The sequence below is a fragment of the Telopea speciosissima genome, chromosome 2 (assembly GCF_018873765.1).
Source record: "Telopea speciosissima isolate NSW1024214 ecotype Mountain lineage chromosome 2, Tspe_v1, whole genome shotgun sequence".
NCBI classification, from domain to species: Eukaryota; Viridiplantae; Streptophyta; class Magnoliopsida; order Proteales; family Proteaceae; genus Telopea; species Telopea speciosissima.
Genome location: NC_057917.1, coordinates 59,833,744 through 59,849,461, shown reverse-complemented (window position 1 = coordinate 59,849,461; position 15,718 = coordinate 59,833,744). Strand labels below are relative to the sequence as shown.

The following is a 15,718-nucleotide window of genomic DNA, read 5'->3' as shown; positions in this document are numbered from 1 at the left end:
CAACTTGGCTAGAAAAGGATGAAACACTTTGCCAGTCAGCCCCTTTGTGAACACATCAGCCAGCTGATCAGTAGACTTCACATAGGGAACACAGATAAGTCCAGCTTCAAGTTTCTCCTTGATGAAATGTCTGTCCACCTCCACATGCTTAGTACGGTCATGTTGGACAGGATTATGAGCGATGCTTATGGCAGCCTTAGTGTCACAATATAACATCATTGGAAGTTGGACAGCAACTCCAATATCTTGCAATAGCCCCTTAAGCCACAACAATTCACAAATACCATGAGCCATCGCACGAAATTCAGCCTCAGCACTGGACCTGGCCACCACATTCTGTTTTTTACTACGTCAGGTGACAAGGTTCCCACCAACAAAAGAGCAATATCCAGAGATGGACTTCCTATCACTTGAACCAGCCCAATCCGCATCAGTGTATGCTTCAACCTTCAGATGACCATTGGGAGATAAGAGTATCCCTTGTCCTGGAGCAGACTTCAAGTATCGTAAGATGCGAAGGACGACCTCCATATGAGAAGAATAAGGGTCATGCATAAACTGGCTGAGCATACTCACTGCAATGGCAATGTCTGGCTGAGTGTGAAATAGGTAGATAAGTTTGCCCACCAACAGCTGATAACGACCTTTGTCAACTGGTGAGCCTTCTTTCTCCTTGAGTCTTGGCGTAGCTTCTATGGGAGTTGCCGAAGGATGACACCCTAGCAACCCTGTTTCAGATAGTAGATCCAGGACATACTTTCTTTGAGACAGAAATATACCCTTTGAAGAACGAGCAACCTCTATCCCGAGAAAATATTTCAGAGTCCCCAGATCCTTAATTTCAAACTCACGGCCAAGGAATAGCTTCAACCTGTTGATCTCATCACCATCATTACCGGTCACTACAATATCATCAACGTAGACTATGAGGAGAGTAATCTTAGCACCCACATGTTTGATGAACAAGGTATGATCAGCATTGCTTTGCTGGTAGCCCACGGACAACATAGCCTTGTGAAATCTACCGAACCAAGCTCTAGGTGACTGTTTCAAGCCATAGAGTGCACGCTTCAGTTGACACACCTTACCCTTGGTAGCAGGACTTGAAAAACCTGGAGGAATGTCCATATATACTTCTTCCTTTAGTTCACCATAGAGGAAGGCATTCTTCACATCCAACTGCTGAAGATCCCATCCAAGATTCACTGCACAGAATAGCAATACCCGTATAGTATTGAGTTTTGCTACCGGTGCGAAAGTCTCCTCGTAGTCAATGTCATACGTCTGAGTAAAGCCTTTAGCAACCAGACGTGCCTTGTACCGATCCACTGTCCCATCTGCCTTCTGCTTGACCACAAACACCCATTTACAACCCACTGGTCTTTTTCCTGGAGGAAGAACTATAAGATCCCACGTATTGTTTTTGTTCAATGCTCTCATTTCTTCCAACATTGCTGCCTTCCACTTCCCATTTGTAGATGCTTCCTGCCAATTTTTAGGAATGGAAACAGAAGAAAAGGAGGAAACAAATGTACGAAAAGAGGGAGAACGAGAACTATAAGACACAAAACAAGAAATAGGATGTAAAGTGCAGGTCCTGGTACCTTTGCGATGATCAATGGGTAGATCAGAAGAGGAGGGCTCACCAAGAGAAGGAGGATCTGGATCCTGAGGCGGCAACTGGATGGGTATCGGTGTTGTAGTGGTCTGATTCTGCCCTCTGTTAGAACATTTCCGGTTATAAGTGAGAATGGTGGAATTGTCAATGGTCCTCTGAAAGTTACAAATGGTCCTCTGTACTGGAGTCAGCTCCCCCTGAATAGGAACATTACCACCATCTGCTTTCATGATCTCCCCCTGTATTGGATTCCCCTCAGGTGAAGGGACAACAGCCTCGGGAGGCTGGACAGCAGCCTCAGGAGGCTGGACAGCAGCCGGGGAGTGTTGGTCGGTGGCTATAGGTGATGGGGAAAGCAGAAACCCAAGGGTATGAACCACATCTTCACTAGAACGCTCCCCCTGAAGAGGTGGGGAGGAATAATAGGACAGGGTTTCATGGAAAACCACATCCATACTAACCATAGTACGACGGGTAGGAGGGTGGTAACACTTGTATCCTTAAAAACTGACCTCATTGCAGCCTTTAAAAGCTTCTTCTACAATTCAGCTCAAATCAAAGGGGCCAATCACACCTTTTTATGTCTCATCCCTAAAAAAGAAGGTGCTACTGCCATGTCCGACTTCAGGCCTATTGCTCTCTGCAACCTGCTCTACAAGTTTATTGCCAAGATCCTTGCTCGTAGGCTAAAAAATGTTGTTGACCTTTTGGTGAGTGACAACCAAACAGCCTTAATTCCTGGCAGGAACATCTCTGACAACATTCTACTTTGTCATGACATTATTTGAGGGTTTGATAGGAAAAATCACTCTCCAGCTCTCCTCCTGAAGATTGGCATCCACAAGGCTTTCAATTCTCTAAGGAGGGACTTCATTTCTCAGGTCATGTCGAAGATGGGTTTTCCTGCGATCTTCACTGGATTACTGCCTGTATCTCCTCTCCAAAATTCTCAGTTTTGGTGAATGGCAGCCCAGCCAGCTACTTTGGAGCTTCTGTGGGGATCAAACAAGGTTGCCCTCTCTCCCCCTACTTGTTCACCTTAGCCTTGGAAATCCTCTCCAGAGAGATTCAGATTAGTACTGATCAGCAGCTTATTGCCCCTATGCCCAAGTGTAAAGCTCTCAAGCTTACTCATCTGGCCTTTGCTGATGACCTGATGATTTTCTCTAAGGCTTCCATCTCCTCCCTGGAGTCTATCCTCTGATGCTTGCAGCACTTTAAAGAGCTCTCAGGTCTCCATATCAACCCCACTAAGTCTCTGATCTTTTTTGCTGGGGTTCCCGACTCTGAAAAAGCTGCCTTCCTTGGTCTTGCTAGCTTCTCTGAAGGTAGGCTGCCGGTCAAGTACTTAGGGCTCCCCCTCATTCCGGCTAGGCTCACTGCCCATCACTGCAGCCCCATGTTAGATCTGATCCAGAAAAGGCTTCAACTTTGGAAAGGCAAGCTTCTCTCCTATGCTGGAAGATGGTTCTTATTAGATCAGTTTTAGAGGCTTCCCACATCTATTGGTCGGGTTCTTTCGCCCTTCCCCACTCCATTATCAAGTCCTTAGAAGCTCTCATGGCTTCATTTCTCTGGAAGGGTACAGATTCCTCTCAGTTCCTTCATCCTCTCAGCTGGGCTGCAGTGTGCCTTCCAAAGAAAGAAGGAGGTTTAGGCATTAGAAGAATCAAAGAAGTTAATACAGCAAGCATCATTAAACTTCTCTGGAAGGTCGCCTCAAAGAAGAAAAGTATTTGGGTAGATTGGATCTACTTCGGGCCTCTGCGCCGGAACTCCATTTGGACTGCCTCTCTTTCTTCTGAAGCCTCGTGGGTCTGGCGCAAAATTCTCTCCTGCCGCCATCTGGTTCATCAGGCCATCCGCTCTCAGATTGGAGATGGAAGCTCTACATTCCTTTGGCTCGATAATTGGCACCCTAGGGGTATCCTCCTTCACTTGGTCACCCCGAGAACCATTTACGCCTCAGGTCTCCATAGACTCTCCTTGGTGGCAGACATCCTTGATTCTGATGGCTGGACTCCCACCCCCATCCCTGCTCTTGCTCCTTATTGGAATGATCTCTCATCTATTCCCAGAAGGCAAAGGACTAGTGGAGATTGTGTTACTTGGTCAACAGACAAGCCCTATGTGTTCTCCTCCAAAGTGGCCTGGAACTATATTCGCCTAGATGCCCCGGCGGTCCCTTGGTACAAGCTTATTTGGTTCAAACACCACATCCCCCGACACAGCTTCACTGCTTGGAGAATCTTCAACAACTGCCTCCCTACTCAGGCCTTTCTTCGCAGCCGGTAGATTCTTGTGTCTCCTACTTGTTGCCTCTGCTGGAACAATGATGAAGATTTGAATCACCTCTTCTTCAAGTGCCCTACCACCAAAGCTATCTGGAAAGGCATCCTCCTCATGTGCTGGCCTACCCAGAGACGCATCCGCCCTTTTCCCAGAGAATGGCAGTGGATTGCCAAGCACTTTGCAGGCTCCTCTCTATGTGATTGCGTGGGAAAACTGGCTTTTTGTGCAACTCTCAATCATATTTGGATGGAGCGTAATGTCAGGAAATGGACCTCCAACTCTAGATCTTACCGGCAGATTTGGGATTCCATTTCCTTTGAGATCTCAGCAAAGTTATCCTCTGCGCCTCCTTCCCAGTGCTTAGATACCCCAAGGAACAGGCTTATTGTTGATTCCTGGGGCCTTTTTAATGTTTCTTTTGTTGTTTTGGATCACTCCAGCTAAGCTGGAGTTGGCTGTATTTTTCTTTCTTTCCCTCCCTTGGGGCCTCCTGTTCTTTCTTTTCTTCTTCCTTTGGTAATGAATTTTTTATTCACCCAAAAAAAAAAAAACACTTGTATCCTTTCTGGGTTGGAGAATAACCCAAAAAAATACACTGTAACCCACGAGGTTCAAGTTTGCCAGGGGAATGAGTATCCCTAGCATAACAGACACAGCCAAAGACTTTGGGAGGTACCACAAAGGAGGAATCACCAAGTAAAACGTCAGATGGGCTATGAGAATCCAGAACCCAGGAAGGCAACCTATTAATAAGGTAAGCGGCAGTGAGAACCGCATCACCCCAATATTGGGATGGAACATGTCGAGCAAACATTAATGCTCTTGCCACTTCCAATAAGTGTCGATTCTTTCTTTCGGCCACACCGTTTTGGGCCGGGGTATCAACACAACTAGTCTGCTGTATAATCCCATGATCAGCAAGGTACTTTTGAAATTGGGATTCCTTATATTCAGTGCCATTATCAATCCGTAAAACCTTAAGAGTGGCCTGGAATTGGGTCTGGATCATTTTATGAAAATGTTGAAAACAAGAAAAAACTTGGTTTTTAGACTGAAGAAGATAAATCCAAGTATTTCGAGAATGACAATCAATAAATGAGACAAACCAACGATGGCCAAAGATAGAGGTCTTACGACTAGGTTCCCAAACATCTGAATGCACCAAATGAAAACAAGAAGAACTCCTTTTATTAGATAAAGAAAAAGTTGCACGTGTCTGTTTGGCCAGAACACAAGCCTCACAAAAAAAATTATCCTTATTACATTTGGTGACCAAAGATGGAAATAAATGCGCTAAAATTCCTAATAGAGGGCGACCTAATCAAGAGTGCCATTGGTAAAGTTCAGAAGAGACCAAGGAGTTCTGATGTAGTGGAGAAGGTAGCGGTGAAGGAAGATGACCATCGTCAAGCAGATACAGCCCACCGTGAACTTTACCCAATCCAATCGTCTTCCCAGATGCCAGATCCTAAAAAACATAATGGGAAGGATAAAAGGTTACCTTGCAGTTAAGATCACAAGTAATACTACTAATGGAAAGGAGGTTAGTAGTAAAATTACGTATATGTAAAACAGAAGACAAAGGGAGGTTGGAAGTACAGTTGATGATTCCTTTCCCAGAGATGGAAGAAAGGGAACCATCAGCCACCTTGACCTTGTCTTTCCTGAAGCGGGAGAATATCTATAAAATAAGCTAGAAGTACCATATGTGATCTCAGCCCCTAATCAATGATCCAGGGATGTGAAGCTACAGAAGCACAATGACCACCAAAAGGGATACCTGACCGGGCAAAATATGAACCTGAAGGAGCTGAGGAATTGGCAGTGGCAGCGGAAGTAGTAGAGGTAGCAGCAGCGGAAGACCTTAGTATACGCAGGAAAGCCTGTAAATCGTCCTGGGATAGACCAATGTCTGTAGCCGGGGCTGTATCAACAGATTCAGATTGATTTGCCTTACTTTTAGGCTTTTTCTTGGCAGCCCGCTTGGCTTCAAAGTCAGCCGGTTTCCCATGAAGCTTCTAGCACCTGTCCTTGGTATGATAAGGCTTATGACAGTGGTCACAGGTAATAGGACCTGAAGGAGAACTACCAACAGATCAAGTCCCAATAGGGGCAGCAGTCTGGAGAGCCGATCTGTCCAAAACAGGAGGATGTAACATAGCAGCCCTACGGTTTTCTTCTGAAGAGACCAGGGCATAGGATTGTTCAATTGTGGGAAAAGAAGAATGGCCCAACACTTGAACACGAATTTGGTCATATTCAACATTCAACCCGGCCAAAAAGTCATACAACCTAATCTTGTCAACATGCTTCTTATAGGCAGCGATGTTGGTAGCTGTATCAGGGTGATAATCTGAAAAATGGTCCAATTGCTGCCAGAGGCTGCGGAGAGTGGCATAATATTTAGACACTGTGAAGTCCCCTTGAGTAGAATGAAGGACCTTTTTGCGAAGCTCATACACCTGAGCATCATTACCAAGCTGCCCATATGTCTCTTTACATGCTGCCCAAATCTGAGAAGCTGTATCAAGTAGAAGATATCCTTGGGCTAGATCTGAATTCATAGAACCAACAAAATATGACATAAGAAGATCATTGTTGGCTAGCCATCGAGTCTTGGCAGTACCAGGGGCAGTCGGCATAGGGATAGTCCCATCAATATAACCAGTGAGGCCACGGCCAGCAATAGCAAAAGAGGCTGATCGAGACCATAGAAGATAATTGCTGCCGTCTAACTTGATAGGGTTAGGGTGGAGATCACGGAAATCAGATTTGTCATGGCTAACCTGATCAGATGTAGCAGTCGAAATATCAATGGAGTCACCCATAGTGAAGAGAAGATCTGTCCAGCAGCAAAATAGGAGCCCTCCCCAATATCGAGTGTGTGAGGGTTATGGAAGAAAACCCAAAAACAGAGATCGATGGGGCAGGGAAATCCAAAAAAAATTGTTGAAGAAGGCTTATCCACACTGTCCAATATACTGTAGAGAATGCCCTGGATGAAGAATAAAAAGATCCAAAAGAAGTAGGAGCCGCAAGCAGTCTAATCCCAAAAACCGAGAATATGCAGGCTTTTTTTGAAGAAAAAAAACCTGAAAGTAGCTCTCGATTGGGAGATATGGTCTTCAGTTTCTGTTGTAGTCTCGATAATGGCAGTCCAATGTCGCAAGAGGGTCTCCAATAGAAGGAGAAGCAGGCCTAATAAATCGAGGACTGATCTTCCCCAAAAAAAAACAGGAAACTCTAATTAGCGCAATATGGAACCAGCAGCCATCGAGAGAAAAGGTTTAGGTCATGAAAAAAAGGAATAAAGGAGGTGGGAAGGGGCAGCAACTAGATCATGTGATCACCTCTGCAGTGCTGCCCTTAGAGAAGGAGAAGAAGCAAGGAGGAGGAGAAAAAAAATCGAGAGAGAAGGGAAAGGGAAGAGAACACGATGGGAGGGAGGGGTTTTGTAAAAAAAATCAGAAGTGTCGTTGCTCTGATGCCATGTTAAGAAATAGAATGGTTTAATGCTTAAGTGAATCAATATGATTCCCTAAGCCCTTTATTTATACTAATAAAAGAGAATTACATAGACACTTATGCCCCTATATAGTTGACATAATTATAAACAAAGGAAAGAGAATAAATAACATAAGAAGAAAAATAAAAAGGAGGAAAGGACCAGAATACACCTACGGAATTCTGGCCTATATCTCTAACAAATAGCTCATTGCCTCATTGTATCAAAGGGTTGCTGTTGGGACTTTAACCAATCAAACATAGCGTTTAAACTCGTTTAGTATAGTATTTGCATGCTTAGGATGGTTTATTGTCTGTAATGCACGCTAGCTTAGGAAGTTCTTTTGTTTATTACTTAGTGTCTTTTTCTTTTATGTGTGTTTTACTAGTTCAATTATGATTGTTTAGTTCTTGGAGACGTCTAAGACTTTGCTTTCATGCGTGTCAAGTTAATTTCATGTTTGTTTAAATAAATTTTTTTTTCTTAGGGTGTATAGGACTATCTGATGAGGACATCACTCTGGGATTTAGGACACATCAGAGGAGAAGCAGACGTACACAGCCTGCACACTTACACTTCATTATGGCTAAGGTGTCCCTCAGTAACTTGTGTGGATGCATATTTCTATTTACTTATGTGTAGCTTGTTTTATTTGGTGTTAAAATTGTTATATACTAATGTTGTGGTGCTAAGTGGGGTAGGTATTAAGAAATTATTGCTGGAAAAGTAGTAATTAGGGAGTTATTTCTCTCTCTCTCTCTTTTTGGTTTTAAAAGACTGTATTTTGGGATGGAAGACAATGAAAGATGTTGGAACTTCTGAGATTTTCTCCCATTCTCTGCAGTATGAGTGATTTCCCTTCAAACCTTGGAGTGAATCCAAGTTGGTGTGAAGCCAAGCGCCCTTTCTCTTCCCTAATTCTTATCCCATAGGCTACCACCCTATCCCTCTCTCTTATTCCTTTTCTATCAGTCCCAATTTCCCAGACTAGGCTTAAATTGTAGCCTCAAAACACTATGGAGATTAATCAATTAACATTAAGGAGGCACTGAGGACACATTCTTTGGAGTTTGGTAGTGACTTAGCACTTGATCACAACACTCCAACTCGTGTGACAGCAAAGGAAGATACTGACCTATCATGTATTCTTATCAAATTTCCATGAATCCTAGAATGAATTTTCTGCACTTGCATTTGGAGAATTTTTATCATTTATGGCTGCTGTTAGATCTGATTTTCTGCAAGTATGATGTGAGTTTTGTATTAGTAGACCTTCCCAAACCCAAATTCACTTAACCCTCAGACTTGAATTAGATTTCCCAAACCTATCCTGCACCACTATTCATATTTGTGTGCTTCTAATGTAAGGATGTATGTGTTAGAACTAGGTTTCTATTCTCTGATCTAGTCTGTTCTGTCAAAGGCAGGGAGACGTCTGTAAGAAATCACAGACATCGACAGCTTGGATGTCTGAAAGATAAGACTATGTTCTGGCAGACGTCCGACAGGCTCATCTACTGAACCAACCTGTGCGTCCTTTCATCTTCCCACTCACATTCACTCTTTTTAATTTGTTTTTTACATTTCATTTTCATCTATTTCTTCTTAGTAAACACTAGAACTTCACTCCTTCCATCTCTTTCCTTTCCTATTAACCTCCTTCTTCCATGGCGCCATGAGGTAGGTAGATCCTGAAAGGATCCTCCTCTAATCGAAGAAATATGCCTTCACTAGCTATTCATACTGAGAGTTCCTCAAATGAAAATTCAACTTGTTTTCCTGATCAGCAGTCCTTCATAAATCTGGAGAAGGCTCCTCAAGAACCCAAAGAAGTTGAAATGAGTAAAGAGGAAGTTGGAGGTCAAGGAACAGAGAACTCGAACTTCATATAAGAGTCCAGGGACTTTGCCGCACCAACCTTTATCAATTTGCAAAGGCTGAGTGAAGAACAAGACCCCATGATGGAGCAACTAGACAAACTCTTAGAGTCTGACAAGAAGACAAAAGAGATCACCATAATAGCTCTCAACAAGTTCTTCTTTGATGTATGAGAGTTCACCGTTACAACAAGATGCACCCTATATATACTCTTTTTTTCTTTCAACATACCCAAAGAACTGCTGGTAGTAGAAGAATTAGCTGAAAAACACAAAAATTTTCACCACATTAAAGATCTCCAGTGGTCAAAAGCCTAAGAAAAACTCACCTATGCATAAAAGACTTTTGGGCCTGACTCTCCTTCTCTGCAATTTTGTCCAGCAAATCCTTTGCAATACCTTTGCCATCGCTTTCACCCCTCTAATTAAAATAAAGAAAAGTGATATAAATTATGTAATTCAGAAAAGAGGAGCATTATAAAAACGATAATTCAACTAATATTAAAATGTTCCACATGTAAGATTATATAAAGTGCAACCTGTTTAAGCTTTCCAGCTCCAAGGCCAAAATCAACGTAGAAGTCAGACCCATTATTCTTTCTCCATTTTCTTCCAGATAGAAGGACAAACGGTATTCCTACAAAATTCTCTTCTCCAATCTCTATTTCCACGAATTTCACCTGAAAATCAAATAGGAAAATGAAATAGATCAACATATTCTCTGATATAAAAATAAAGTGGCTCAGTATCAGTACACATGAAACAGATCAATGTTCTCATGATGTACCTGGCAAGGAGGATCACCATAATATCTCTCAACAAGTTCTGTTTGACTAGCGCTGTCTAGCAAAACTGAACCATGGGGCAGTGCGCTTTGAGGTGGTGCCTACAAAATTCCATCCTCTTAACTAAATGAATACACAAAATTGGAACCAATTTAAAGATAGCAATACTAATCCATTCCAACACATAATCTGCCTAATGAGTCATTTCTAATTATTAATAGATGTTATAATAGCTTACCGCCCACTCTCCAGGTTTCCTTGATACACCCCAATGAAGTGTAAGTGGCCCTTTAAGATCTGTAGCCAAATAAACCTTTGTCTTACCAAAAGGTTTGGTTACAAGCACCTTGAAAATTTGAAGGAAAAGTAAGCAGTAAGAAGAACTTCTAAATGTAATATCTATTTGATAAGAAAGACGTCAAGGTAATAGGCTAACTCACCAGAAGTTCCTCATTGCCAAGCTTAAACGTTGATTTATTCAGGATGGGACCACCATCTTGCTCTACCTTAGCATTTAGGAAAATCTCAACTGTTGTTGGGTCGTTTGATGGGATAGAAAGCTTTTGTTTTACAGATTCAGTAGCATATTCAGTGAGAAGCTCCATAAGATTTCTTTTCTTGCGCTGAATCCTTTCAACAGTGAAATATCTTTTATTCTGCAGCTGCTTTGAAACTCTAGCTTGGATATCTCCCTTGGTGAGCTTTTTCTGTATTTCATCCAGAGAGCCATCCTTATCTAACTCAATTTGCAGCTCTTTCCTAGCTTCTTCAAATTCTTTCTGTTTATGAAACACAACCCACATCAGCATTCAACATGAGCAAAGACCCATCTTACAAATTACAAAAAAGAAATAATAAGTAATCCATCCAAAAATAAATAAATAAATAATAGTAGATATATAATTATATACTTCCTCTAACATAACTAATATGAAGAAAACTATAACAAATTGTATATAATTACGCCACAAGGAGATTTGAACTTTACAAGTTGTTGATCTGGGGAATAGTTGGGCCTCCCCACTCTCTTCCATCGTATATAAGCCTGCACTTGTACAAGATCATCAGGTATCATGCTCATGTTTTCTAGAACATAAAATTCTTCAGCTTTACTATTGTCATCACTTTTTGTTAGCTTAGCTTGTTGTTCCACTTCCCCTATGGGCACCGCACTGGCTATTTCTTCCAATTGTCCGATCGGAGATACTTCATATTCCACCTATAACATGTGTAACAATTCTTTGATAAGCTAAGGGTTTGGGGGAAGGGAGAGGGGGCAAAAATAACCTGCCCACTTAGTTGCAGTCCTCTTTTTGCGATGGATTAATTCAAGGTGATTGACAAGAAATCAGATGTTGTGCAGTAGAAAATTGCATTTCCTATGTCTATCACTGAGGAGAAGTGACAGTTCCTCTGTTGGGAGAAGAGCTTTTGATGATTAGTTATCAGGTCTTGTGCTGTGGTTTTACCTTTTTGTAAGATAAAACCGGCATCAATGTAGCATGGGACAAACCCATAACACAAGTTACATGGAAAATAAGATAAGATCTATGTGAAAGAACATACTGGGTCTATACATCATAACATTGATTGAAGCTTATGGTTCCCCTGATCTCTCTCAATAGCAACAATCTCCCCTTGAATTACTCAAGGGTGGAGGATGACACATAATCAACAAGATATGAGTTTTCCAAATAAATTGCTCAATTTTTGAAATCTAATGTGAAAGGTCAAAGATAAAGGGAAAATGACAAACTGCTAAAGTGAGACAAACTAAAGAGCTATGAAGTGCTAGACAATGTGAAAAACATTCCACACAATTTTTTTCCCTATATATAACTATTGCAGTTGTTTGACCTACAAGAAGACGAAGGTAGAATGAAATCTCTTGCCTTCTCTTGCTCTGGAGTATAATTTTGTTTTTCCTTTCTTTCATGTCGTAAAAACTCTTCAGGAACCAAAACATTCGGGCTAAGTTCCTCCTTTAACTGGACACAGAAATTCTCCCCATTATCTTTGAACCTACATAATAAATGATCATGATTTATTTCAGTAAGTATCTACAATCAAATCATTATATCAAGACCCATCGAAATTGAAGAACACTAACCATTTATTTTGTTTCTCATCAAATATAAGAAACTCTATGGCTTGTATTTCAGGATCATCAATCTCTATTTTCACGCATGATTCCAAACCAGACTACGAGAAAAGCAAAGAAAGTAGAGAATAAGAAATTCATTTACTGATTGAGAATATATAGGGCGTACCCAGTGCATGAGGCTCCCGCCACTGCTGGGTCTGGGGAGGGTCATAATGTACGCAGCCTTACCCCTGCTTTCACAGGGAGGCTGTTTCCAAACTCAACCCCGTGACTACTTGGTTATAATGGAGCAACCTTACCGTTGCACCAAGGCACACCCATGCCGTTCTCAATCATTTGCTGATTGAGAACAGACGCAATAAATATTCATTATACATAAATCAAAGAGAAAACATTTTTACCTTCATCAAGGGAGTTCTGAGAGCCCTGTTCTTGTATATTTTTGTTCCATCAGGTTGACAAGAAGGAAGTATCCATTTCCTGGAAAAATCACATAATAAGAGGGGGGAAAAAGAGAGAAAAGGAAGTTGTGGGGAGAAAAAATCTCGTTCAAGTTACTTGAAGAGATACACTTAAAAGAAAAGGGAGCTAAGCCAGGCCCTCCATTGTGGGGATTGGGGAGGAGAAAAAGGGTTAAAACTCTGAGACCCATCAAGGTACTTACTTTTTTCCATGACAAATGCCACCCCAGTGAAGAATGAGAGAGTCCCTACTATTTTTAACTTGAATATTAATTTTGAAACTAGACCCTTGAGTAGAAGTACCAATACTAATCTGCCCATTTGCAGGGATAAAGCTTTGTGTTACTAACTTCGTTGAAATCATTTCAAGTTAAATTAAACAACACAGGAAGATATAACTACCTGTAATTCAGAATTTTCATCAAGAATGAATTTCCCTGCAAGCTATTTAGGATAAGAAAATTGTCAGTAAACAACTGTTGCAAACCGTTCCAAATAAAGCAATTTCTTCCACTGAACATTTTAGGATTTTAAGTATCGCTCATATATGAGCATCTGATATAAAGTTTGTTAGCATTAAAAGGACAGAAGTATAAAGTTATCAGGATTAAATGTATTAAAAAAGTGAATAATTAATCTATCATATCCGGTTGTTCATATAGATACGATCATATAATGCACTGGGGACGTAAAAATCAGAAGTTCTGTTCCAATAACTAGCAGCTAAAGTTCCTTAAAAGAAAGAGAGCACAAGACCACTGTGAGTAACCAATTAACCGTATCTACAGGGTATGAAAAAGTTGGAATTACCTTGAAAGTGGGATCTGTGGTTAACACAGCACGTAGAACAACAGAAATCATTCTGCGTCTTCCTTTAATTACTCGTATTTTACCCGCATTGAATTTAGTAGGAATTAAGCACTTTCGTATCTGAAATGCTCTTTCATTTGCCATTGAGGCTTGCCACGGAGCATTTGGAGGTACCCCAGAAGAACTGGTTACACTTGAATGCTCTAAGATAGTAGGCACACACAGAGATTGGCGGAGGAAGCAATGGACTAGAACACTGCTCATGTTCTTTGATTAATTGCAGCTGAAATCTGAATAAAAAGCACGAACCAGTGATGATTTTTTTTAATTTAAAAAAAAATCTAAGATTAATATACCATTGATACTCTAGAAACCCCAATAAAAAAAATGATAATAATAATAATAACATAGAAAAAGATGAAATTTCGCTGCTCTAAAGCTTTCAAGCAACGAACATAACCACTACCTGTTGATCTCAATTCTGAAAGAGAGAAAGAACGTCGATCTTGATATGGCTGTCTGTACTGTGTAGGCTCTCCCACAAGGAAGTAAGGAACCAGAAAAACTGATTATGGCGCCTTATCTATTAGATTAGTATTTTACCTTCTATATCCGTTAGCGCTACGTCTACAAACGACAAAAACTGATGGAGGGTGTTTCTGTAAATTGGACACTAGTAGATTTACATTAATACCCTTAAATTATTTTTCGTTTGGGAAAGAGTGCGCCACCTGATTGTGCAGCACACACCACCCTTACACCCTGAGAGCCTGCAAAATAACCGCTGCACCCCCTGGAACCCGGGAAATGATCAGAGTGGCTGTCATTTCATGCGCCCCTGTATTAGGGTGAAAGGGCGTCATGTCTGGCGGGTGGCGTTCTCTCCCTTCTTGTTTTTTTTTTTTTTTACATTTACCCGGCATTTGTCTATCCTAATCTTTTGAGCTAATCTATTGGCTACACAATACATAAATAACAGTTTTATCTTTTTGGGTTGGTGTTCTTTGTGGGAGAGTGGTTCTTGCGTGTGCAGGGGCCAATGGGAATACACATGTTAGCATCATAGGAGGTGAGATTTTCGCCTTCCATAGGGGTGGGATGATCAAATTATCCCCTTTGTGTCTGGACATGGGTGATACACTCTCCCACAAAGAACTTTCTTCCTATTTATTTCTTTTTACCAAAGCCATGTATGTCTATGCATACATACGATACTTGACAACTATTATGCACTTTTCCATGGTCTTGGATTTTCACAACTAATGTTTTGCCACATGGCAAACTACAAGGACACTGTCCGGTCTCGCACGAGGTTCCTACCATTATGGGGTCAAGGAAGGATTATACTGTACGCAGCCTTACCCCCCCGTTTCATAGAGAGGTTGTTTCAGTTAGTGTCATACTTCCATTTGCCAAATCCAGAAGTAGACACTACAGCCTCTTTTATTGAACGATACACACAAGTAATCACAACATTGGAACTGGGACTTGGAGCAACGATTTACTTTTGCTCCAAAATCCAAGGTGTTTAGGCGTCACTGATTGGCATCCAAGCTTAGTGCCATCTAACTGCCTATTAGAGTTCGTCGAACTCTAAAGTAAATCAGAGCATGGCACGTAGGAACCCACACTGGAGTGTTGGTTGGAACTGGAGCAGTGAAGCATTAAATTTGAGAAGTTTCAAGCCTATTATAGCATCCAAGCTCTTGCACCATGCATGAGAGCAGAAGTACAGTGAAGCCTATAACAATTCAAGGCTGGATCCTATGCTAACACAGGGATGGATCACAGTAAGGCTGGAATCTGTGCTGTTGTCATATTACACTCATGTTGGGCAGCATTTTCCGGGTTAGGAGAAAGCAAGTAAAAGTAAAAAGAGGCAAGGGAAGTGATACTGGTTTAAAAAGGAACAAAACTTTTTGTTATCATTATTCTATAACTTACTTAAAAATCTCATTATATCTGATAATTATATTTTTAAGATGTAATCTTTGCTTTGCTTTTCAAATCCAAGGGATTTGATTGCAAATTAAAATAAAATTTTAACATCCATATTTGGAATTAGTTATCTATTCATATTAGGTAATTATTACAAAAATAATAATTTTAGTTATGATTTAATTTCACTTCCCTTCCTTTTATTTCCTTTGCAATTAAGCTCCAGCCGGCTAAATACCATTCCTTCATCTTTTTCAAGGGTTTTGCCTGTTCTAAGAACACCCTCAATCAAAACAAAATTGCTTAAAATTCTGTGAAAAACTTCACT

General features: G+C 41.0%; 1 protein-coding gene across 6 annotated transcripts in view; it reads right to left on the bottom strand.

Annotated features, from left to right (window-relative positions):
• The window catches only part of LOC122650154 (alpha-glucan water dikinase, chloroplastic-like), a 48,878-nt gene extending 34,869 nt beyond the window's left edge, over positions 1-14,009 (bottom strand). Inside the window, exons 1-13 of one of the 6 annotated variants that reach the window (XM_043843468.1) lie at positions 13,919-14,009; positions 13,453-13,742; positions 13,045-13,086; positions 12,846-12,955; positions 12,583-12,661; positions 12,188-12,279; positions 11,970-12,099; positions 11,066-11,296; positions 10,518-10,856; positions 10,316-10,423; positions 10,080-10,178; positions 9,832-9,972; positions 9,622-9,713 (exon numbers count right to left, since the gene is read on the bottom strand). In XM_043843468.1, the coding sequence (XP_043699403.1) occupies positions 9,622-9,713; positions 9,832-9,972; positions 10,080-10,178; positions 10,316-10,423; positions 10,518-10,856; positions 11,066-11,296; positions 11,970-12,099; positions 12,188-12,279; positions 12,583-12,661; positions 12,846-12,955; positions 13,045-13,086; positions 13,453-13,716 (1,727 nt within the window). In that variant the 5' untranslated portion in view covers positions 13,717-13,742; positions 13,919-14,009. Of the gene's footprint in view, positions 1-9,621; positions 9,714-9,831; positions 9,973-10,079; positions 10,179-10,315; positions 10,424-10,517; positions 10,908-11,024; positions 11,297-11,969; positions 12,100-12,187; positions 12,280-12,582; positions 12,662-12,841; positions 12,956-13,044; positions 13,087-13,452; positions 13,743-13,918 lie in introns of those variants that run through there. The other 5 variants (XM_043843469.1, XM_043843470.1, XM_043843471.1 and 2 more) reach the window with 5 other exon arrangements.
• Positions 14,010-15,718: the final 1,709 nt, after the last annotated feature.